A 25,852-nucleotide genomic window follows, 5' to 3' on the forward strand; every position below is an offset into this window, starting at 1 on the left:
GATGTCACGCAAGCACTGAAACTCATTACAGAGTAGCTCATCTAAAACATCTGAGGATACAGCAATACAATCTCCCTCTGTGGTGAAGCAGTTGGTGTATGAATCTGTCTGCGATTCATAAGAATCTGACGGTGTGTTTGAGCAGTCAGAAGCCAGGGCAACAACAAATGGATCATAACAATGCATTCTCTGGCATTAGAAACATGTTTTATTTTTTGTTTTTTTTGTTATTTGTTTTGTTTTATACCAGAGTGCCTCGGGGCCTTCAAGTAAGTGTTACAAGCCCAGTTTTGTAAGCGTTTGCGCTGGCTTGCTGGCTGGCTTAAGCTGTATGCAGATGGAAAGTATGTACAGTGGCGCCGAAGACGTACGATTTCAGTTGAGTCACTTCTTGAGATAATGACTTGATCCAGTTTGGGGGATTGAAACGACTTTTCTAATCCCAAGTCTTCGCTTGGAAGAAAACAAACTGGATCAGGGAATCATCACCAGACGAACTGAAACAGAACGGATCCTATTCCTGCTGTACATCCATGTCTATGCAGATGGACCAACTCTTCCACTGTGAGCTGGGAGAATGCACTCAGACTCTGCATGATTAAAGCCCTGCAGCATCCAGCAGATACAGTTATATAATGCAAAAGCCTGGGCCTCCCATGCTCAGCAGCTGACATGCTGAGAGGTGCGCTGCAGCAAACCATCACTGATGGGAGAGAGTGGGGGGCAGCAATCGGCTGGCATTCAGTACTGTACCTCAATCAGACCTACGTTTGGAGGGAAAAGAGAGGGTAAAGAGAGAAAGAGCAAGAGAGACAAGGAGGATTTACAGGATAACAGTGAGAAAAAAATAGAAAAGCAAAGGAGGAGTTTGGAAGAGAACAAGAAAGAAAGAGAGGAAAAGGAGGAGAGAGAGCGAGGAACACACACGAGGGAACCCACAGTCGGCGACAGACTGAGACGCTACAACTCCACACCAAGTCTTTGCTAAGACAACGAGAAACAGGAAAGGCCAGTTTTGACTGGAACTGTCCAGCTGGCCAGAATAGAGAAACGAGTAAGTGTGTGGGAAGCGCTGTGTGCACATGTTTGCTCATTTCTCATTGTGGACAATCGGAACAAAACTAAAACCTGCATCCACAAGAGATATTTATAAAAGGCACACAGAATACGGACCGTGATCGGTTCTGGACCCAAATAAAGTGTGTGTGTGTGTGTGTGTTGTCTTGTTTGATTTTGTGTATAATTTCTGAGATGCGGGGCTGAGGTGGGTTCTCTCACCACAGAGTTGTACTGCGTCTCACAGTAAGATCTTACTGTGAACTCCATGTCCTCCTCCTCTTTTTCCTTGACCGGTTTCTCTGGCTCCTCCTCTTCCTTCTCCTGCAGGTACGTGTCCTGATCCTGCGGCATGTAGGACATCTCATCCTTGTTTTTGAACTCTAGACTCAGGATGGACGGCGGGAGAAGCAGGCCTAAGATCACCTGATTGACAGGCAAAATGAAAGGAAATGAGATGATAAAGTGCTGGATTTGACAACAGCAACATGCTGAATGTATGGTGTGTACCAGTATTTTGTCAAGTGCTATGTCACCTTATTTTATTGCAGTCTATTGGAATTCAATGTGACGATTACAAAACCCTTATTTCATAGAGAAAGCATGGCTACTGTTATACGGGTCAATGAGAGCAACACCTGCATCAGATAGAAGTGGTACAAATGTGCTGCTCTCAAAATCAGAGCAGCAGAGTCTTGGAAAGAAGGGCTTACAGTCGGTCACTGTGGGAAGGAGAGCAAGATGGATAACACCATAATCAAGTGTGCTCTTAGCTGTTAGCAGCTGCATACACCTGCAAACATTTATGATAATTTCCCATAGTTTGTCACAATCGGAAATTCAATGACTGCGGTGTCAACGCAATAGATCAACAATGTAGCATTAGTTAAAGGAATATGGGCTGGTACCAGTGAAACATTTATCAGGAACTCTTCACAAAAAGGGATTCTTTTTTTCTGTTGTCCCATCAAAGGGTCAAAGGTGAAGACCAAACCTGTCCAACTTATTCAAGCGTAAATAAAGATTTGCACTACTTGTTGCAAGTCGCAGTTGTTTTGGGGAGTAATTTGAGAACAAGAGTGTTGAGGACGGCTGCCCCTGCATCTAATACAGCTAAACCATATGCGGACTTATTGTTTTGACGTTGTTATTTTATCGTAAACTCCCAGGGCCATAAAATCTTGTTTGTTGCACTTGTGGTGTCCCCCTTTGTCTTTCTGCTAGGGTGAGTTTGTCTCGGCAGTGCACTCTCTCACTTCCTCCAGCAAACGGCAACAAATATTTACTGAACTGCAAATCTGTCCTGCTCTCCAACAAAAAAAAAAGGCCAGCACACCAGTCCGTTCCATTGTCCCACACTTCATTTACCATGTAAAGGAGCGTAAAGCCACACTTCAGAAAATCCTGAGGCAAGCCTTCATTATAAATAGATGTGGCCTTTCTGGTCTGAGCAGTTGCTCTAACATCAAACATCTGGAGAACCCAGACAAGCAAAGATCACTCAAAATTCAGCCGACGCTGTTTGACGAAAAATTTGCTCTTAATTCAGCATATCAGAATCCATGCAAGTTGTATTGAACTTTTTTTTTTTTTTTAATTAAGGTCAAGTCATTCATACCCTCTGACTTAAGAGACTTACGCAAATTAAGAAATGACAAGAGTACTCAGACTGGTCACAACCCCAATATCTCTGTTTAACTGTTATCAAGTGATTAGCATCTTTCTTTTGCCTGAGCCTGTCCACAAATTTAAATCTGTTCTACCAAATTAATAACATGCAATTTAAACATTCCTATAGTCACTCGTGATATATATTAAACCACAAGAGTGTCTGAGAACAAAAAACACCAGTCAAAAGTAAACTGCAGGATGAAGAAACGTGAAGCATTTGTAAAAGGAGAAATGTTTGCTTCATTTTCTGTACTTGGAAGCAAAACCAGATGATTCTTTTTTTTTTCCTAGTAGCTGTCACCCCTTCTTTTTTGCATAGTATACTGCATAATCACCACATCATAATTGTGGAATTGAATTGAATTTTTATGTAATATGTTACACTTGTCATTAATTTAAACTAATATTGTTTAGGTAAACGTCTAATCTTTCTCCGAGAGAAATGTACAAACTGTAGATGCTCCACATTTGCAGCCTATGCCAATTATTAAATGCTGTGAAGGTCACAAGTGATGCATCAGGGTAATCTAAATATCTGCACCCGTCATCCTACCTTCAGGCCTGAATTCTTGCGCATGCGGAGACGCCCCATCCACATGTCGGTCAGCAGCATCTGACTGCAGGTATGGGCGATGAAATCTCGATGTTTAGCTGCTACCGCCAGCTGCAGGCAGGTGGCGTTGCTCCAGTTTTTCAGCTCATATGTCAGGAGCTTCATTGCCATCTGCTCGTCCTGTTTATAGGACTGGTCTAGGAGCTCCACAGCGAGCTGGCCAAACTCTCTGTGGAACGTCGTGGAAAACGTAAAAAGACAAAAAGATTTACTTTGTTGGAATATCAAAATTAAACCCGTTAAGTAACACGCTGACATCACAGACATTACATTAGACATGAAAAGCCAAAGACCTTGTGAAGATGCTGGCTGAAGGTGGTAAGACAAGGTCATTATTAACTGTGAAATGTGTCTTGAATCAACATGGGCAGAAAGCCCCGTCAGTGAGGAGGAAGCAATTTTTACAAAAGAAACGTAAAAAACAGATAACAGTTTTCAAATGGACACAGGGACAAAGATCTTCATTATTTGAGTCATGTCCTGTAGACTGAAGCAATATCTGAGGTCATCAGCCGCCGGGAAGTTAAAGCTGTTGGGCAAATGGACAATAACCCGAAACACACAAGCGGTTAGTAGTTATCAAAGGTGCGAGTCTTTTTCGTTGTATGTAAACTTCTAGTTTCTACTGTACAGTACACATTACTTTAAATAGAAAACCATCTTCTTATCGGTAAGCGGATACATGACCAAACATCACCCGTACGTCTTCTATGGCTTTTGGTGCCCAACAGGAGTGATATTAAAGCGTTGCTTGTTTTAAAATCTCTCTGGTCCCTCGTAATATTGCACTGATGGGCTAATCCGGTCAGGACTCTCAGATTGACAAGTCAGCTACATGTAGAAATCCCAAAAACTGGTTTACAAAAACAGAGGCAATGAAGTCTGTAGAGGGGCAGCCCTGAGGCTCTGGAACAGCCTGTCCGAACCCCTCCACTCCAAAAAGTGAGCGATTCTCCTTGACTTTCAAATCAAGTTTAACTGCTCTCCCTCAGCTCCCTCCCGCTTTATTTCACTGTATTTTCTATTATGTGCTTAGCAATAAATGATATGGCAACTTTAAAGCTTGCTATTCTGCACAATACATAAACAAAAGCAAATATTATTAAAAAAGAAAAACGTGCCTTAATACTTCTGTTTATTTACACGAGCACAAAGATGTTCACGTTCTAAAACACTCACATTGCTGCCAATTTAAGGCTTTGCCAAACTATTACTCCCAATGTCACAGACGCACATGTAACACAGTTCAGCTATGTTGCATAAACAGACGAGGGATTTCCTTCTTTGAATATACTTTCCAAACAACTCACATGATGTGATCGTAAGTAACAGGTGAATACCGCAGCATTCTTTAAACAGGTTGTGTGGAACATCTTGAGAAGCGAGGAAGCGGTGCAGAAAAAAGAAAAAAAGGCACGTTTTCAAATGCACTGTAAAAAAAGATCATCCCCTGAGTCTGTGCAAACTCACACACACACAAAGGCCTTCAAAAACACTCCGAAATATGTGAATAACACATGGGAGATTAAAATGATAAGCTTCCAAACCAAACAGTAAGTGCAGTCAGTGGAGTTAGCTAATGTGAGGCTGGGCTGTGTTAGCAACTTAAACATTTTCCTTGATTTATGATATATCCATAGTTCTTATCATCACTTACATTACTTTACTTTGAGTGTATTTCTTTCAATAGCAAAATGCGTGTACATGTCACATCCAATAGGGATCTAAAATGGGTGCGGTTCAGTAGAGAAGGTTCATTTCAGTATGCGTCCATCCAGGCACGTGGACAGGGGGGGGGCTGGGGATGCTTGAGCACCTGCCCCTTTTGCTCCTTGTCCCCAAGTGCCCTTTTGGACAATTTTTTAGTTTTTAGTTTTGGTATTATTATTTTCTAAGCCCTCTTCTGACACATAATAACATGTACTAAAATAATTTATTTATTTATTTATTTTTGTACAACATAATAAGCCCACCAGTCACCTTGTTACCTTTGACCTTTTGCCCGTGAGAAATGACGCAGTTGCCTCTCGCGCAGTGAGATAAGGCCGCTAACTGGAGCTCAACGTAGCGAACGTTCCAGATTACAGAACAGTTTTTGGTGAATTATAAAAAAAACGTTTTTGGTGAATAAAGTTGAGTAGACTTGCTACTTGTTAGATGACGGAAACGTTGAAGTATCGTTTCTGCTTCAGCTCGGAGTCGTGGTTTAAGCAGAGAGGTAATGAAATACAACAGACAGGCCTCTGCGTCTGCCTTTCTCTGAAGAACTACTGAGCAGGAGGAGACAACCAGGTGAGGAAAAACTGTTCTTATCTATCGATTCAGTATTTTTATCATACAGACATTAGGCTGTTGTTGTGCTGTTAGCTAAATGCTAGCTAACGACTTTGCTTGCAAAGCTAGATAGCAAAAAGCTTCTTCCCTGTATCGTTAATGATATCAGTCATTCTTCAGTATCGCTTATGCAATAAGGGCACATCGCCCGTCAAAAACCGATCAACAGCATAATGGATATATGTCTAATCTTCTAATTTCCTTTGTTGCACAATGTACATTGCATTTATTCCAGCCTTAGGTAAATGTATCTTGAAGGAGAATAACACTTAAATAAAAGTCCAACAAAGATATTCATTTAGAATTAAAAATAACTCACCCTGAATTACCATGATAGATATAATGAATGCAATAAAAGTTTGTCATTAATGAAGGGGAAAAAACACAATCCAGACTTTAAGTAAGTTTAGGGTCTGGTTTGCAGAGTATGCAGTTAAAAATGTTTCCCAATTATTCAATGAAAAAAATAAAATTTGCCTCAGTTAAGTAAAATAAAATTGTAATCAAAACCTTTGGAATTGTAATGATTTCTTTTTTAAAAACAAAACGTTTTTTTTTTTTACTTTTTAAAAAAAAATTTAACTTTTTTTTTTACAAATAACTTAAAAAGTTATTTGCCAAATATAAACTTTTTTTTGCACACATCAGAAATATTTTGTTGTGATTTTGGGCCCTGCCCACGACGTCATGTGAGAATCACAAGCAAAACTTTGAGTCACAAACAAAAACTTAGAATTTCAAGATTTATCACAAGTGCAAATAAGTTTGTTTTGCAAATAATTTTTTCACTTCATGAGACAAAAATGTGTCATTTTAATGTTAAAACAGGTTTTTTAAGCAAAACTCAGAAGGCTTTTCTCATGGTGACATGCATTAACAATTACATTTTTGCTTTTGTTTTTTTTTTCCTGCAGTTCCACATTAAAGTTTGATGCAGCTCTGCTTTCCTGAATGGACCATCTTCATCTCCACTGCAAGTGTAGCAAACAGGCAGCTCTTTGTTTATAGATTACAGTCCACTAAAAGGTTGCATTGTGCCCTTGTTTATATTTTTATTACTGTAATTCTGTAAAGACAAAATATGTCTGCTGGTCTAGCTCTGATTTACATATCTTGCTAAATTGCGGGTTTGAATATTGCAATACTTTCCTACAACAAAATAGACCTGCAGAAAGAAATTACTAATAAAATATCTTAAATAGGCATAGCTGTTAGCTCTATATAGAGATTTTCCTTAGCTTTGATTGTATATCTCACAATTTTGTAATTTATCATTGTTTATTAAACTCTGAAAGCTGATAGGCTTTGTTAATATTCTGTCCTAGAACGTGGTTAGATGTGCCCTTTTTCTTGTTGAGCACCTGCCCCTTTAGTGGTCCCTGCACGGCCCTGCGTCCATCCATCTGTGTCAGTGTGTGAATTCTCTACCAAATCCCCAACTCGATCCCTGCAAGTTCTTTCAAATTCATGTCACCCACCTGGAGTTGTGGTTGAGTTCTTGGGAGATGTCGTCCACCATGTCGTTCTCAGACGCTTCGTGTGCCATAGCCTTGCACAGCTTACATGCAACCAGGGCCTTGGCCATAGCTTCCTCGCCATGCTGCCAAAAGAACAGCGCCATCTTCTGGCGCTTCATGAGCACAGCCCACACCATGAGCTCGTGGAAGGGGAAGGGGAAGTGGTTTATCTCGGGGTCATCCAAATCGATGTCCACCTCTTCCTCTCGCTTACGTGTCGTCTTCTGCCGGCCTCTCCGGATTGGCATGTCATCCTGATAGAAAGAAGTCAAGAGTATTATTTTATACTTTCTCTTACATTAAGTCTGAAACCTTTCATTAAGGTTTTTAGAAGACTGTAAACTAAAAAAATCTAGTAGATTTTTTTGACCAAAATATTGCAGCTCTCCCAGATGTTCCTATACAGATTTCCATTGAATAATTTTCACAGTAAGCTAAGTTTTTCCTTTAAAAGCTTGTGGAGCACAAAACTCACATTGAGCTATTTAACTATTTTGCGAAATAGCATTTGGCACATTTTACAAGTAGCATTTGAGGGCGGCGTGAGAAAAACAGTAAAGGAAAATGAGTGGATTACAACCTTCAAAGATCAGTACTCACCTCCATCCCCAGCAGCTTCAGTGCCTTGGGCTGCAATAGTGACAAAAGCACATTTAGATTAAATCCTGCTGATTGTATTTTCAGTGCAATTCAATAAGACACAACTTACAAATTTAAATGGGCTTCAGTTTAAGAATTGTCTAAACCCATACCAAGAGATTGCATTTTGGGTTCATACTATTATATATTTGAGGAAATACCGTCCTGTTTTACATGCTTTACAGCAAAGTGCCTTTACAGTACAGAGTATCTGTCAAAAAGCAGGACATGTATGAATTATGCATTCATGAGCTACCATCTCATCGGTAAAAATAGCTCATATTTCATTTGGGAATTGCAATATCTATTTGGAAGCTTTGTTGTTACTTTACATGTACTTGTGTGATGGCACATTCAGTTCATCCAGCAAACCGCAGTGAAACTAGAACTGACTCTCTCTATTATCTTTAGTTCTTGTCCTGCTTCTTTGCTCCCATGGTATCTGCGTCTCTGTAACCACCTTACTATTTCCATCTTGTAGCATGACGTGGTAGAAACCAAGCCTCTGAAACTTACAGTACAGTGACAAAGAAAAAAAAAAACATCTAAGTACTCCATTCATGTTTTGGGTCAGCAAATGGTGGGATTACAAAATGGCATGACAAAATTAGTATTAAGGCTCTGGATTTCAACAGATGCAGTCCTCAAATCTGACTGTTACAGGAGAGCGTTAAGAAGAAATACATTATTAATAAAAGGCTAGAAAATGGTAATTTGAATCCTATCAGTGCACATCACCCTGGAGACTTTACTAAAACTAAAACTATGGGAATGTTAGAATTTCCCCAGATAATGTTTAGAGCTTAATCTTCTTTCTTGCTCTCCGTCCAGAGTGAGAAAGAGTTTGAGTTTTTTTTTAAAGGAAACTATTTCAGTGTCTACTTGTATGTAATTCGTTCCAATGTCCTCCTCCAAACAACTGACTCACGTGTGTTAAATACAAATGTAAGTCACACTATTCACGTAGTAGAGAATTTTGAAAATTATACAAAACTTTTCATATTTTTTCACAATTACGCATTTCTTTCGGTTGAACCTATCACGTAAAATACATATAAATTTTACAGAATTTTGTGATTTGAATGTGTTTTTTGTTTTTTATTTCCTGAAAGGGACTGTAGTGTCAAAATGACCCAGCTGGGCTCACTGTTGTTCTCTGCCATCGAAGTGGCTGAGGGGCACAGCAAGAAATATTCACATTATGTCGAACCTCTTTAGGAAATTCACTTAGTGGAGCGTTTCTGTCCCCCTGGAAGAGAAGTGTTCCCTGTACAGCAAGGCTAATCACTCATATCAACTGTGTACATTATTTATTCACACTGATGTTTCCCTGCTACAGGGAGAGGCAGACTCAGACCATGTGGGCAGAAGGAGTGACAGAACAACTGTATCCCACTCACTGTGGAGGTCACGGGTTCAGGCCTGTACAGTTTTCTTAATGTACATCTGCTCACTCAGCTGTCTGATGGTGAATCACTCCTGTCTCTGTGGAGAAGTGCATATGCTGTTTGCAATGCTGAACCTTCAAGTGTGCAGCCATGTATGTAAAAGGCAGTTTGTGTCTAACAAATCTATTGCAATGTCAAGCATCTGTCAATGGACAGCTTCTCCAGTTGCGTCTCACTTTTCCCATTTATACAGAAATGACTTGTTTTTCAATAAGGCATAAACCAAGAGGTCATCCCATATGCTGTGATATGTGCATAATGTAAATGTCGTTTTGTTGTATAAAAGCAGCTGTACATTTTTCTGTTCTTTCAAAGTTACCTTCATCTTTTCATTTGCTGTCTTAAAGAATTGCCCGCATTTGCTCAGTTTTCTCCAGCACTCAATATAAACTGAACTGAATATGCTCAAAGATACATACTCATTTGAGTCCACCGTTAAACAATAAATAAACAGTTTGAGACACACCTGAGCATAGTCCTGTTTGAACTACACCTGAGGCAATAATGAAACTGTTGAGGCAGAATGAGAAACAGAACACCATGTAACAGGCAGCGTGTATGCGTGTGTGTGTGTGTGTGTGTGTGTGGGGGTGTGTGTGTGTGTGTGTGTGTGTGTGCGTGTGTGTGTGCGTGTGTGTGCGTGTGTGACGTAAAACAGGCAAGCCCTAAACGTGAGTGTGATTTTAATGATCCCTTCCTCCACTTGGCTGTAGAGATTATGTTTCTGTGAGAGCCGCGATAAAGTGCTTATTTTCTCCGATTTATGATAGTACTTGATAAAGAGACATTGCTATGAATGGCTGATTTATGGCTTCAAGTGTATAATAACCATTTATTTTTCTTTTGTGGACTGTGGCTCTGGTTTACAAAAGCACCCTGTGTGATTTTTCCACTCTCAAAATCACAGAGGGCTTTTTTCACCCATCTAATTCACCAAAGGGAGATATGCATCTCAAATTCTCCTGTCGAGCAAATATCTTATCATTTAGAGTGCCTACGTTTACAATGAGCCGGCATGCACAGATTTAAAGTACAGGTGCCCATATTCCTCCGTACTCCTGTAAATTAGTAGAAGAATAAGAAACATACAATTTCTCCGTACTGCTTGACTGCTTAACTTAAAAAAATTAAGAAATGAACTTGCTGCACTGTTGGTTTTACTAAAAGGAAGAAAACATTTTAATCATTTTTTCTCTTTCTTTTAAGTAAGTGTCATTGTAGGTTATCCTATTAGTGCATAATAGGATAATAGTGCATAACATGTTGCTATTTAAAAGAAAATATAATTTAATATAAACATTTCTAATTCATAGCATCTCTTATTCAGCGGTTAAATGTATTTAAATTTTTCTTTAAGTGGGACAAATAATCTAAAAATTTTTTAAAAATTCAATTTTGTGGAGTTTAAATGTTACTTTTTCATTTATTTTGCTGCAACGTTTTTTTTTTTATCATGACTCTACCCATAAGTCATGTTTTTCCTATCCATTTTCATGTTCAAATATTTTTAATGTACCCACTCATGCTAATAAACTACTTGCATCAGCAAATTAAAATGTTCTCTTCCGAGTACCCTCTGTGTTTTGAAGTTAATTAATAAAATATAATTTCATGCATGTTGAACTTGAGAATCTGATCTTGAGGCTAATCAAACTGATATGGTCCACTTCCATTAATGACACTCGTGCTGCAGCCGATGAACCGGTCGGATGCTAATGAGGCTAAGAATCAATTACGTACCCTTTTGGGCCCAAAGAGGTTATGGTATAGCGTTCTGAATCTCTTCCTGGTGTAGTTGCATCGATACGCCCCACCCATGAGGTATTCAATGACCAGTCCGATGTCGATGAGGCTGATGCGGTAGTCCGGCGGCAGGTTTCCCTATAAACCAGAGCGTGTTAACAACCAACACCAAATGATTAACAAAGGCAGGGGAACCAGTGGGCAGAAATGAGCCACTGTCATATACACTCACAAACACAAAATCCATGTCAAATTGTTTGTGGCTACAAAGGAAAACGTGATCATCGGATTCACCTTGAAGTAGATCCAACTGAACCCTGGATATTCTCGCTTGGAAAGAACACACAATGTCAGTGAGTAAACTGCACGATAAGCAAGAGCAGCGGAGATAAGGGACACAGAAACTCAGGCAGGACCTCTCTTCCAGTCTTTAGGAAACGTCTGAGTCTCTCTCAACAAGACTTTGCCTCCATTTGGCCACCATTTTGAAGGTCCGATTCGGTGTGAATGCCAATTTCAGCCTGAAGCTTTTCAGAATGCGACTCTCACGGCACACAAGATGTGGAAAAAGTTTGGAGCTATTTGACTTATAGTGCAATATCTGAAGGCAATCCCAATAAAAATAGACCCGATTTAGTTCTCGTAATTTTATTCAGAAGAGTAATGAGATCTTGTATGAGGTTAAATATTGTGTTGTAGGAAAGGAAAGGGCACTGCGACTCATTAGCCTGGAAGAGAGTTGCAGTAGGAGCATGGAGCTATATGCGGCTATTAAAGCTTGAGGGGAGAGTTAATGTTGAAACAGGAGTCCATTCATGTGAATTATGCCAATACTCTTTGCTCCTCATCATGCCATCAACCTCAACCTGAGACCCTGCGGTTGTTACGCTGGCCCCCACTGCTCCTTGGAGACACACCGCTTGTCTGACATGTTTAAAATCAACTGTGACGCCACCGCTGCCCCTCTGCTTCTGCAACAGGGCTGAGAGATCCAACAAGTCTTCTCACTTCAACTCTTTCATTTCTAATGTCCTTAAATATGTGGAGTAAAAACACTAATTCAAGTGTTGTCTTTTGCAGACTTTCATGGAATAACAGCAAATAAGGAGCCTAAACAATAACATTTTGTCAGCTGTTTGAGTCAATTACCCTCAAATCATCTTCAGTACAGAATCACTCAGTGAGCATCTATTTGACCAAGAGAAGAAACTCTGATATATTGTTTTAAGCGTCATGACTGCTAGTGACCTCCACCGCTTTTTTACTTGCATGTGACTAATGTGTTTTTAATGTATTACATTTAATTTAAGTCTCAGAAGTCTAATCTGACATTGAAAAAACTTTAAAAACTTTAGAAAATGCACATTTACTGTGATTGTATGCATTCAGAAGATAATTAACTTATGTGGTTAGGTAATAATCACTAATGAGAAAGTTACCTGAACCTCTAAGCAAAAGAGAAAGCTAAGCAACACATTTCTGGATTTTACACTTAACCTGTTTAAATTGACCAGATTATCAAGGAAACTTTTAGTTTTTTTAAGCATAGACAAAATGACTCCTTCAGAGTGTTTAGTTGAAATCATATTTGGCAGTATATATTTATCAGCATGAAGATGATAAATGTGTGATATTTTTTTCTGTTTCCCCCTAAAGTATCTTAAACACATAAAAATAATGTCCATTTTCTGACTTTTTTTTTTTTTATCAAGCACATGATGTATCAAGTCTACTTCCAGTTCTCCCATTGCATGATATGGGTTGTTGTCATGGATAGCAACTCAGTGAAAAAGCAGCAGAAGTTTAAAAATATACTTTGAGTGTCTTCTTTAATAAAGATTTTTTTAAAATTATAATAGAGTACCCAGTGAGCAAAATTGAGTTGAATAGACAAAAAAAAAGAGGATAGTGCATTGGCATCGTTTCCATGGATACATCTCTCTCTATATGTGACTTAAACATGACTGACGCTTATCTGAGTGAACCATGCCTTACATGTTCTCATTGAATACGCTAAATCCAGATGGGACACATGAAGGAAAAGAGCATATAAGCTAAATAAAGATTAGGAGCATATACAATAGTAAACAACTACAAAAAAGAAAAAAAAGATGTGTCCAGTGTTTGAAGGTATTGAGATGGTCCAAGGAGAGAGTGAAAGAGATTTTTGCACAGTACTGCATGTGAGCCTCAGTTTTGGGACCAAACTTTTGTGTATGTTGGAAGCTAATTTTATTTGGCAGCCTGACTGAAGCCACTCTCCTTAATTATCCTTAATCTTGACTCAGACTATTTTAAAACGAACAGCTGAATCTTTTTGCTTTTTAGTTCTCATGAACAATTTGTCTGTCCCCTGATTGTGTTGGTTTAACTTGCCTTTCTTTGTCAGCGGTTATCGAGCCTCATATCGGCCGTGACTTCCTGTTACTCTTTCTACTGCTGAGATTTCCTTCATGAAAATAAGCCCACATCCACTCCAGAAACCTGCATGCCTAATGCCTCACAGCTTTTTGCTCAGTTTTAACATGAAACTCGCACTTTGAAAAATATACATCTTCTGTTAGTACAGCGACGCAATCCTCTGAGAATAATGAGGAATAAAAGAGAACAGCAATGACACAGAGACCTCACCTGAGGGTAGTAGTTAAATCTAATTAGGAACATACTTAAAGCACAGTGACACACATACACCCAGCTACACTGCTGAAAATACACACACATTTGCAGGAAAACTATGCCCTGCACTAGAGGGCTGCATGATGAGAATAAAACATAATTGTATTAGTAATGTGGTCTCTCTTTTTTTTTTTTACTCAGAAACATCAGCTCAGAGCTCTGCTTCAGACTTTGTTTATCTCAAAGCATGTTCAAAATAAGCCCAAAACATGTTCATTGCTGAAAATGTCTAAATAATAAAGGTGGTGCTGCTGTCTCCTGAACGTACAGCAAAGTTAAAACAGACAATTTTATCCAGGGAGATTTTCCTAAATGAGAAATAAAGCCTCTCTCTTTTGTGTCATTGCAAAAAAATAAAGGAAAACACATTTAGTCATTTTCCTAAACTGATTCAACTGCTTCCAATAAAACATAAACATCATCTACTGAATTACTCTTGATCAGCACTCGGATCATAACAATTTTTTTTCTCACTGTCTGAAATTAAATTAGGCTGCAAATTCCCTGTTTCAGGTCTGAAAGATTACTTTTGTTTGCTAAACTCCATTCAAACGTAGATGTTTGCGTTCATTCCCTTACTGAAGTTGTTTTTTCATACTTTTCTCAGGTCATATGTTTTAGGTGTCTTTCCACAAGCTTTTTACAACATCTTAAAATAGCCATTTTGAGATGTTGCTTCAATATTTCCACATGATATTTCTTTATGTATCATGTAAAGGCTGCCAGACCCTCCAGCAGTAAAACAGTTAACCATCATGATGCTGCCACATCAAACATCACAGTTGGAATAGTGTTTTCAGACTTCGAAGCTTCCCATTTCCCCCAAAGGTAACTGTGGCCATTATGACTAAACACCAAAATTTTTGTACCATCAGTCCACAGGGTATTTCTCCAAAAATGTGAGTCTTTCTCTCTGAGTGCATTTATAAACCTAAATCTGGCTTTTCTATGTTACATTAGGATTAATGGCTTGTTTCTTACTGAGGCCTTTCAGCTCATGCTGGTAAAATCTTTTAAGTATTAAAATGCATTTGAAAGCCTCTTTTTGCAGTTGTTCTTGTTTTGGTGTGAGACAGACTTCTCTGAGCGGCATCATGGCTGTTCAGTTCAGACTGTCCAGATGTGCCTACAATTAGTTGGTCTTAAGTCCACAGAGCTATTAAATAATCATCAGGACCTTCCCAAATTATAGAGAGCTGTTTCATTCAAATATAAATAAACAAATTAAATACTCTAAAATAAAAAAATATTTGATCAAATTAATATATGCACTCATGAAATCAAAAAAGAAGAGATATTCAGACAATGATTACTTTGACAGGAAGCTTATTGTTACAGATTTCTCCCAAATAGTCTTGGATGCTTTTGTTATCAGACATTCTAAATAATTTCAATATATTCATAAAAATCTGAAATCTTGTGAAAATGTTAACGAACAAAATAGCAAGCATTTCCTTTTTCAATTACATTTTCAATTTTTTTTGCAGCTAGTTATTATTTTTATTACGGCCTGAAATCATGTAAAGTAGCTTCTTTTTTAAAATAATTTCATTTAATATATACAATTATTATAAAGTATAAATAATACACCATACTGAAATAAACAAATAAATAAATACAACTGAAATGTTGGGAGAAATAAATATATATATTTGTTTTGTTTTATCTCATGAGGACATTTATTCATTTGATAGAGTATTGATAACTGATTTATTAATATCACTATTTATTTACTTACTAATGATTATTTTTAATTTTTTTATTCTTTTGTTCATTTCATTATTTTTGAATGAAACGCCTCTGCATACCAAATAGTTTGAAGACACACTTCTAAAGTATGTAATCTTCAAACTTTGAAGAAATAAATGAAAAAAAAAAAATCTGTCTCATCCCAGCATTTAGCATATATTTAACACAAATCCGACTGACCTATAATAGAAAATATTGAGTCTGAAGTAATATCAGTGATAAAATAAAGATGTGTCTTTTGTATGCAGAGTGTGTGTAAAGCGTATCTTCCCTCTACGTCCACCTTGGCTCCTGTGGATTTAGCAATATGTGATGCTTGTGCCGTTTATTTACCGCAGTGGCTTGTGCCTTGAAAAACAGCAAACATTCTGAGTCATGAGGGTTGGAAAACGTGCAAAGCTCTACGCAGCCAAGGCAGTGCACAAAACCAGCTGAGAGAGAAAAGCTGGCCTCTATTTGATGGTAACAGCAACTAGATCTACCAAATGTATTCACACACAAACATAGACGTATACCACATATATACACACACACCACAAAAAAGCAGCTGAACCTCTGTCGTCAAACATGTCCAGTGAACAATATTAGCATCCAGTGAGCCTGAGCAGCTACAGAGCTACTGAAACGGCAGTGACAGGCGTACCTTTTTGACATCTCTGACAAGGTGGTAAAGGGTGTTTGATGGTCCGTGTCGCTGTTAGAAAACAGAGGAAATAGATGACGTGGCAAGAATTTGTAAAAAAAAAAACAAAAACAACAACAACAACAACTGTAGTGACACTATTTCATTTATTCCTATTATTATACCGTATTATACAGCTCCTCCAGTCTGGAAAGCGTGAGGAAGCGGTGCATGCTGACACCATTTTCAATTAGCAGCTTGACAAAGTCCACTCTGTCCAAAACCAGGGCATCCAGCATCGCCTGTTCCAGGGAACCCACCTACACAGAGAGAGGAGAACAAAAACAAACACAAAAAAAAATTCAAAAAAAAAAAACCTCATCTGGTATGACATGATAACTGCATAAAGTGGCTTGTTTTTTATCCTTCAAGTGAGTCATAGTGATCTTTTTTTGTTTTTGTTTTGTGATTCAGGTAAAGAATTAAAAAAAATAAAAGCGGAGAAAAGTTTTCAATTAAATAATAATGAACACTGACTTAAAAACTTTAAAGTCAATATGGATTATCTGGAAGCACTTGGCGTAGCTGAAGATTTTCATGCATTTATTGCTTCTTACAGGCCACTGCTGTCCGTAAATGAAGATCTGACTTCGTGCAATGTCCACTCTGTTCCACGCAAGAGCCAAACTCAGCTGGTCTGGGGCTGAAGCGTTGGCACCTGGTGTAGGAAACAACAGCATGGTCATAAGCATTTCTCCTGATAAGGAAACAGATTGAGGAAAGAAGCATATTTTGTAGGTTATATTGATATACTGTACGTCTGTAGTCATATCCAAATTTTTCCCATATTAACAATAAACCGGGTGGAAAATCGTCTGATTTAGGTAGATGTCAAAGGTCACTAATGTCTGTTTTTGACATAGCATCTCATCCAGAGATACTATGAATCTATTTGGCAGCTTCTTTGATCAATGTCTTCTCATCTGGCCTGTCTGTTTAAATGGCTTGCAGTCATGCTCTATATTTTCAAATGATGGCTTGCTAAGTTTTTAAAAAACTTTTAAAAGCTTAGGACATTGCTTTGTATTATAATCCTACTTTAAACTTCTCCTAAACCTCATCACCTATTGACGTCTCTTGTGAATACGATGTTTGTTCGCTAGCAGATTTCAGAGGCATCTTTGCTGAGGTCAGATAACATACAAATGGATACAGTGTATTAATTAGATGACTTCTAAAGACAGATGGCTGCACTGGATTGAGAGTAAAGGAGGCTGAATAACAGTACACTCTTAACTTTTCATATGTTCATTCATAAATCTTTTTTTTTTTTTTTTACATCAAAATCTTGTAATATTTTCCTGGCATCTCACAATTGTAAATTGAAATAAAAAATATGTAAATAAATACATAGAAGTTGAAAAAAACAAAACAAAACCATGGGAATGCTTTTGCAAGGTTTTGGGGGAACAAGGGCTCAGAATACCACGGTTGAAAACGTCGCTGCTTCACCGCGTTTCTGGCTCACTTAAGTTCTCATTAAGCAAAACCAAAATTTGGTGTCCTTGTTAAAACTTACGACCTCACTGCAAGGAAATCTAAGAAAGCCACTGTAATGCAACAATGGGTGATTTTTAATGAGCACGCCAACATTATCGCTTCACACAACGCCTTCCCTGTGGCTTAAACGTCTGAGCAGAATTACTGGAGCTTACCGGTACGAGTTCAGACAGAGTCCCGCTAATAAGACGCAACACCTACTAATAAGCGCTTTAGCGGAGATATGTCTATGTTAAAAACCAGTGTGACTGTGCTGCTTTATCGGAGGCCACCGCTCTCATTGTGTCTCCCTCAGGGTTCTGAGCCTCAGTGAATTAACTTTACGTACTCGGTCCTCGGGATGCGAGCCAAACAGTCAGCCATCAATCACACCTTTAAGTTACACAGAGAGTCCTTCCAACTCTTCTCTTTTCCCACTTCCCTTAGTCACTCAATCTCTCACACACATGCTCACTCACTCAAATAACTTATCGTACTTTTTGGTCTGTTCTCTCCTCAAGTCATGTGTCTGACTCTGTTCTGTTTAGCTGAGCTGCAGGCAGCAGCTTACTTCCCCAGCAAACAGACCTAATCCAGTGTTTTAGAAAGCGCTCATGCAAGATGTGAGGGATTTTATTTTACACCTCCAATTGACTCCAGTGCAGCAGAACAAGGCTTGCATGTTAATTTGCCGTCTGTCACAGTGTTGACCATTAAGTGTGTGTGTTTTTTTAGGCTCTTCTCTTATCTTTAAGTTTCCCAATTTATTTCATATAATTTTCCTCTTTTCTCCGTCTTTGATCCTCCTTTGCTTGTTCGTCTGAAGTCCATTCCTGTCACAATTCGCGCGAGAGAAAATAAAAAAGGGATGAGAAGGAGAACAAAAATCATGGCTAGATCAACAGATAATATGAAAAGAATGTGAGTGGAATTAAAGCATGTGCAAACTAAAGGAACAAGAGTGGACAAATCTGGGATAAGCTCAAAAACGGGGAGCGAAAAACGGGCTGAGAAATCACGCGCCATCAATGCTGCACATAAATTATTTAAAACGCATTCCTCTTTCACACTTTTCCTCTACAAACTGTAGTTTGTGTCTTTTCCTCCTCTGCGGGCTGAAGTGCTTTCATGAAACGCAGTTCCTGAGATAATCAATCATTTGCTCTGAATTGCTAAGCAGCCTCACAGGACCTGCTGCTCCTTCGTACCCATGCATACGTCGGTTCGGTCTGTATTTATGTGCACAAATGTGAGCGTGAAAAGGAATGAGCCGCTGTCCCCGAGGAAACCAGAGAAACCATGGTCAATACGAGCTACTGAACAACAATCAGAAATATGGATTCCTCAGTGGTGTGTGTGTGTGTGCGTGTGTGTGTGTGTATCCCTGGGAGATGTGTGAGAACACAGAGCAATACAGGTTTAGCTGAACTGTGCACACTTTGATCAACTTTATCTCCAGCAGTTTCTCTAACTAGCAAGTAAACAATTTGTTAAAGTGTATAGAATTTATTTAGACTGCCAGTCAAAGTTTTATCCCCCTGAACATCTCTGGACGCAGAAGAAAAGGCCGAGTGCTCAAACTGGAATATGCGTTCTGCCTTGTTTGAGTAAAATGACTGGAGAAGACGATCTTGGCTAGATCCTGTTCAGTAGAAATTAGTTGTTGTTTTTTCTCAAACATTTCTATGCAACCAGTTCAAGATTATTATCTACTGTGAGTGGACTTGAAGAGTCATTCTGATTATTCCTGTTTGTGGTAAATTAGGATTACCAACAGTGTTTTTGTTTTCAAAATGTCAGAATAATTTCAGAGATATTTTCATTGTTTCCTTCCAATAGAGATATATTACTGTGTCTCTCAACAAGTAAAAAAAAAAAAGCTCAAATGAAAACATCATGGCTTCTATAAAGACTTCTGATAGATTAATTTACAAAAGTGAAGATAACTAAAGGCAAACATGCAAATACATTTTAAAGCAAAATATGCTTTCCTGAGTGGCATTGTGGGAAAATAAAAAGATCAGTCAAGAAGAGAAATGTGGACCTTCACAAGTCTGGTTAACTCTTACATACAATTCCCAGATGCCTTGAAAGAAAACATAAAAAGCTAGATAACAGAAAAGTCTTTGTTGCACACGCTGTGGTCTGACTCAACTAAAATTAAAGTGTTTGCTCATCATTGCACTTGGAGGAAACAGTGGAGCTTCAAGAACACTATCCCAACTGTGGCATACGGAGACGGGGGCATTATGCGTGTGTCCTGCTGCAGAAGATAATGGTGTAAAGTAATGGTGTAAACGGTGAGCCCATCAGTTATAGTGATCTTGCTCTCAGGTGATCCTTTTTGGATCTTTTCCAAAGTACCTCCAGACCTCATAAAAATGTAATTTTCAAACCAAAACAGAAAACGAGTGCATTCTTCAGAAGAGACTTTTCCAAAGTTACTTGCGGCCACGTCTTCCCATAACCATTTATCTCAATGACCAGCTGATATAACAATAACTGATGATTTTACAGGAGTTCATTTGTTTTTTAAGCTCACACCAAAACCGTAGAAAGTTTAATTCACTACAAGCTTCCCTCCATCCTGATTGCTGAGAGACTCCTAAAGCTGAAGAAGATGCCCATCAGTAGATACATCATAAGACGTGTACTTTTATTCCAAGCACCTGAGGTGTTTCAGTCAGTGAGTTATGTTTTTTTTATATTGTCCTTTGTTTTCCACCTTAAACCAGGACTTATTTTTAGTCAGTGATCACATCTGGTCTCTATTTTATCGCTCTCTCTGGATATTTTCAGTTTTTTAACCTCACCCTCTCTTTCGTCCAATTTTGTGATTGCTTCTCGTTAGCTGTAGGTTTGATTCTTGTTCAAAAGTTTTTTAGTTATTTTTACAAATATACCACAACCAATTTCCAATTACAGTCCTTTTTTTCGAAACAGTTTTTTTTTATCTTAGCCTGAAACAGGTCACAGTTACAGGAAGTCATATCCTGATAGTATGTCAGAAAGTGTTTTTTTGTACTTTAAATTTACAGTTTTAGTATATCCAATTCCACAAAAGTAAACAGCATGCCATGTGGTCACACCACCTTGGGTTGCATGACATCATTATCAACACAAATCCCATTACCTGCACTAAAAAGATGCATTTTTAAATGTTTTGATATCTCTTCCAATAACAAATTTGCTTGTTCCGCAGTTCATGTTGGTTTCATTTTGACATCTCAAAATCTTGGCATTTTACCAGGGGTGTTTAAGCTTTTATATCAAATGAATTGTTGACTTTAGCTACATGCTGAGAAGGACAGCAGCTTTCTTTCCAAATAAACTCCACCTTGGGAATAAAAGGCTTTTGAGCAAATGCCTCTTCATAAATCTGGAGTTCAATTAGAACGCTTCTGAAAAAGAAAAAGAAAAAAATCTTTATTGCTCAAAAACCTCTCAATTTCTACAGTGATTGGGGGGACATAATGTAATTGAAGCCACTCAAGCTCCAGCACACACACTTATATGACCCGACCTACCTTTGAGCAATGCAGTGAGGATGGCAAGGTCAATGTCCTGGTGACCCTCAGAGCCCATCCGGAAAACCGTTATCTGAGAGAAAACGAGAAAGAGGCAGGAATAAACACGAGTAAGTGTCTGTTTTCAGAAGTGCCAATAAGTGTCTTTCCTCTTGAACCGTCCTTTTGTCGCTTCGGCAAGTGCATGAAGGCTTACAGCACAAAGAAAATTCAATCACAATAAGGAAGCCAGTGGAGTGCCTTCCTTTGCTGTATTAAACTCTTTCACTAAAAACACTGCTTCTGATGGAGAGAAGAGGAGAATTGATTGGGTGTACTGCACAAAACACCGGACTCTTGCACTGTCGCCAGTCTCCACGGCAAAAAGACATCACAAAGCTGAAACCCAGTCGATTCAATGAGAGGAGGGCATGAGGGGATTTGAGAGGAAGGAATCTGAGAAGCTGAAAGAAAAGCGTGAAAAAAATTGGGGGATCAAATGAATGGGAACTCCTGCTTCTATCCGGCACCATAAACCATTGTTTCTTATTTGGTGTGTGTGTGTGTGTGTGTGTGTGTGTGTGTGTGTGTGTGTGTGTGTGTGTGTGCGTGTGTGTGCGTGTGTGTGTGTGCGTGTGTGTGCGTGTGTGTGTGTGTGTGCTGTTTGAGCGATTTCTGGAAAAAAAAAAAAAATCCTCATCATGTACTCCACAGCTACATTTAACTGGATGATCCACTGATGCCGTGAAGTCACCTGAGGGGGGAAGCTGAGGAATACCCCAGTTTCTCAGGGCTTTTGAAGTCACATTTGTTTGTTACATGCTGAGCTGCAACACGGATGCAGGGGCACAGACACACGCACGCACGCATGCATGCATGTGTGGGCACATGATCTTATGTATGAATGTGTGAAAGGCACCTTGGGGGAGCTTTGTATGGAAGAATATGTGTGTTCTGAATACCTAATGAGCTATTCCTCTAATCCCTACATCCATCCATCTCCTCCCACCTCCATGCCTGCAGCCCCCTGGCCCCGCCCCCTTTCCTGAATAGCTTCATTTTGTGGAGCTTCAGGAATCTGCAGGCTCTGCGTCTGCGATGGTAGCTTCCCTTTGGGAGATGCTGCAGTGTTGTGGGTTAAGTCTGTCGGTCGTCTCATTCATCATTTGTACGCAGTTTGTATGCTGATGGGACGTCGCTTTGTTTTCTGAAGGAATAGTGACACTTTGGCACCATAAAACCCAGGAGGTAGAATATGAGTGAGTTTTCATAAGTGTGTGTGTATGTGTGTGTGTGTGTCTACACACACACACATACAGCATCTCTTTGCTTGAAATTCAACAGAGATTAGTCCGATTACAGTGGATATATGTAAGCGTAGGTCTTCCCAGTCAGTTTCAGTGTTCATGTGAATGGTGTTGCCTTCTACGCTGATGCTTTAGTTTCACAGCACACTGCAGTTCTCTTTTTACACTGTAGACACTGATACAGAAAAAGAAATCTTCCTGCTATGAACAAGTGAGAAGAGTACAGAGGAAGCATGTGTGGTTTGACCTGTAGGCAATAAGCCTAAGTATTTTTTTTAGGAATGTTTATGTAACTTTTGCAGCACATATGCAGGGGGTGAAAAAGTATTTGCCCCCTGTGGGATGATTCAGATGCACCACGCTCAGTGCAGTTCTCATTTGAAACAGTAGATGCCACTTCAGAAAAAAATATACAACTGTAACAACACGTGTTGAACTCATAGGTCAGGGGTTTGAAAAGTCAGTGTCCTGCGTGTTTTACTTCTCTCCGTGGGTCAACCCATCTGTATCAAATGATGGCTCGTTAGCAAAAACACTGAAATGCTGAGGAGGTTGTTACTACCTCTAGGGAGAGAACTAAAACATGTAGGACAGACACCAGTCATAGGTGTTACTGTTAGGCGTTTCTTTGAAGTGTATGGTTAACATTTTGCAGTGAATGGTGCTTTTAGGGAATATTCAGGTGTACTGATGTAGAGTCACCACTGCAAAAGAAATAGCCTCTGTGACTAAACCCTTCTGCTTCATTACATCACTTTAACTGAATGCAAAAAATTTTAAAAATAGGGATGTGCAGGATCAAGCAAAGTGACAGAGTCCACCCACTCTCTATCGGCCGGCCGTCTGTATTGTGGTTTTGTCACCAGACTTTCTTTCAGAGTTAAAAAAAAAACTCAATATAAATTGGATGTTTTAAAACCTAGGATTTGCACAACAGGCTGAAATAACAGAACACCTCAAACCCCCCGACAGAGGCGGCATCCTTGTTTTTGGTGTTTGACGTCGTGAGGTCAACAAGGATGAGCATAAAATCCTCATTAGAATGCCACTTTGCGTCTGTTTTATCTATCCTGACACATAGCGACTTTTAAAGGTTAAACCATGTGCATATATCTTTGTAATATTCTTCTGAGATCAAGGGAACAAAAAATGAAGACAGTTTCAGAGGGACATGGTTGCTAGCTTATGCTTAATTTTTAAGGGGATTTTTGTTCTTCAATAAGTTTTCATTAATAAAGATTTCTGTTCCGGCTATTTGCCCGTTGTTCCCTGTTGTTTTTATGTTAGCATATCAGGGAGTTTCCCTACACAAGTTTTCTAAAACACACACACACACGCACACCCCCCCACACGCACACACACACTGGCAGGGTATTATTGGTTGCCTTCAGGACCAGGAGGGAATATTGTGCAGCAGAAGAACAATAATTACAGAAGATGTTCACATTTGGGTCTATTTTCAGCTCCCATATATGCCTCTAAACAGACACCTCTATTCCCTTTTATTCCTCCGACCATCTGTTGCAGACACTCATCTCACAGCTCCTCCCACGCAACCTTACTATTGGACCGTCCAGTCCTTTGGCTTTTTTCTGTCTTCGTCGTCACTGTTCAGTTTATCCAATTACACCCTGAAGGTGACCCTTCGGGTACGGTCTACCTGTTATCACAGGGGATGTGCAGCATATCCTCTGTGACATTGCAATTGAGCTGCTTTAATCTCGACAGTCCCCCAGAGACTCGCCAATGAAGGCGAGCAAAATGTAAACAGACAGGTTTTCTTTTTGTTGTTCTCCGTTTCGTCCGAGACACGGGTGTTGGGTAGCAGTTATTGCAAAACGAGCAAATTTACAAATGTGGTGGACAAGAAAAGGTTGCTTCTGTGTTGAACTCGCATGCTTTTCATGTCCACGCTATAATTTCAGTTAAAAACAAACGTGGAGAGATAAAGATACGGTAAATTATCAATAAGATGTGGACAATGAAGTGAGAAGGAGAAAAGAGGAGGTTTGTTGGAAGCAGAATAGATAAAAGAAGGATGAAGCTTTGACTTTGGACTGGAAAAAACGGTGCAGTCCTTCTCATTATGGCGCAGCTTTGTTGGGAAAATTTCTGCATCTTCAGCGTTGGTAATGTACAAACTTTAAACATGCAGCACAGATTGAACTTCACACTTCAGTGGGTCGAGCTCGTTAGAAAACATTTATCTTAATTTGATAGTCAAAGAGCCTACTGATCTTGCCACACATTCATAGACAACTAATGGCCAACGCTACACGAGCAAAAACACTTTTCCAGTACACTGAGCTCTCCAAATCCTTTCGTGGACAATACTTGAAGAAGGTCAACTCCCACAAATCTCTGGCACTGCATTCATGTTGAGAACATAAGTGTAAAACATTAAAAACTACTTGTCTATTTGTCATGGGGAAAATGCTAAATCGTCGAGATTTTTTTCTACTGCACAGTAAACAGAGGGATGCTCCCCTGCCGATAATGAACTTGTTCTCTCCTTGCATCTCTGTTTGTGTCTTTATCTCTGCCCTGTAGCTCGTTTTTTTTTTTTTTCCACTTTTCCTCCCTCCTCCAGCTTGCAGTCCATTTAAGTCACTCCTACTTTCCTTAATGTTCCTCGAACTCCTTCCTAGTTTCTCTTGTCAAGAAGGTTGAGGAACACCGTGGGCTGGAGAGTTCTCTTCAATATTTAATCCAAATTAAACATATAAGGATGATTCTATGTTAAATTATTTATAGCGCACTCTGAGATGCCAACATGGCCATCTTGTGCTCTCCACCCCCCACCACTCATAAGGCAGGGGAGCGGGTGAAGAGAGGCGTCAATAGTCCAATAATTGGACAAAAAAAAATTGGCTTCCTACATTTTTGGCAGCAGCAGTTGACTGGTAATGCCAAAGGGAGCCCAGTCTTGCAGTCCTGTTTGTGCTACCTTATGCAATGAGGATGGAAATGAAATGTGCCTGTGCAGAAACAATAATTTTTCCTTAACAATCAGCAAAATAGCACAAAAAAGGCAAGTGCTTCACAATTACATTTCCTGTGGTGGTTTTTCTCACCACTGAGAGGATGTATAGTTATTTTCCCATGTCACTTCTTAAACAATGCAAAAATGTATTTATTTGCTACTGGAAGTCTGCCAAATGAAAACCTTATTGGTTGCGCAGGTAATAATGAATATCTGGAGCTGCAAAGAGCAATTTGAAGCAAATTCGCTGGAGAGGAAAATACACCCCATCTTCCCTCGGAGCACCTTGGGATCCTCCAACCGAACTGGAAGCTGTTGCTGGAGAGAGGGATGTCTAGGGTTAGCTTGACCCTTTGTCTCCATGACCCAACCTCAGATAAGTGGTTTTCACAAGATAAAGTATCCAACTCCTTTCAATACCGTCTGCTGACTTCTCGCACCCCAATAAA

The 25,852-nt window shown here is 39.2% G+C and overlaps 1 protein-coding gene across 16 annotated transcripts in view; it reads right to left on the reverse strand.

The window, feature by feature from the left end:
• Positions 1–25,852, reverse strand: part of trpm3 (transient receptor potential cation channel, subfamily M, member 3) — a 162,483-nt gene that overhangs the window by 18,412 nt on the left and 118,219 nt on the right. For 5 of the 16 annotated variants that reach the window (XM_017306744.1, XM_017306743.1, XM_017306739.1 and 2 more), the window contains exons 9-18: positions 21,135–21,207; positions 16,686–16,786; positions 16,254–16,388; positions 16,090–16,140; positions 11,316–11,351; positions 11,019–11,159; positions 7,792–7,821; positions 7,153–7,445; positions 3,281–3,509; positions 1,279–1,482 (exon numbers count right to left, since the gene is read on the reverse strand). In XM_017306744.1, coding sequence (XP_017162233.1) covers positions 1,279–1,482; positions 3,281–3,509; positions 7,153–7,445; positions 7,792–7,821; positions 11,019–11,159; positions 11,316–11,351; positions 16,090–16,140; positions 16,254–16,388; positions 16,686–16,786; positions 21,135–21,207 — 1,293 coding nt within the window. The remainder of the gene's footprint in view (positions 1–1,278; positions 1,483–3,280; positions 3,510–7,152; positions 7,446–7,791; positions 7,822–11,018; positions 11,160–11,315; positions 11,352–16,089; positions 16,141–16,253; positions 16,389–16,685; positions 16,787–21,134; positions 21,208–25,852) is intronic. The other 11 variants (XM_017306746.1, XM_017306741.1, XM_008418965.2 and 8 more) reach the window with 3 other exon arrangements.

Source organism: Poecilia reticulata, linkage group LG9 (assembly GCF_000633615.1).
Source record: "Poecilia reticulata strain Guanapo linkage group LG9, Guppy_female_1.0+MT, whole genome shotgun sequence".
Classification (NCBI taxonomy): domain Eukaryota; kingdom Metazoa; phylum Chordata; class Actinopteri; order Cyprinodontiformes; family Poeciliidae; genus Poecilia; species Poecilia reticulata.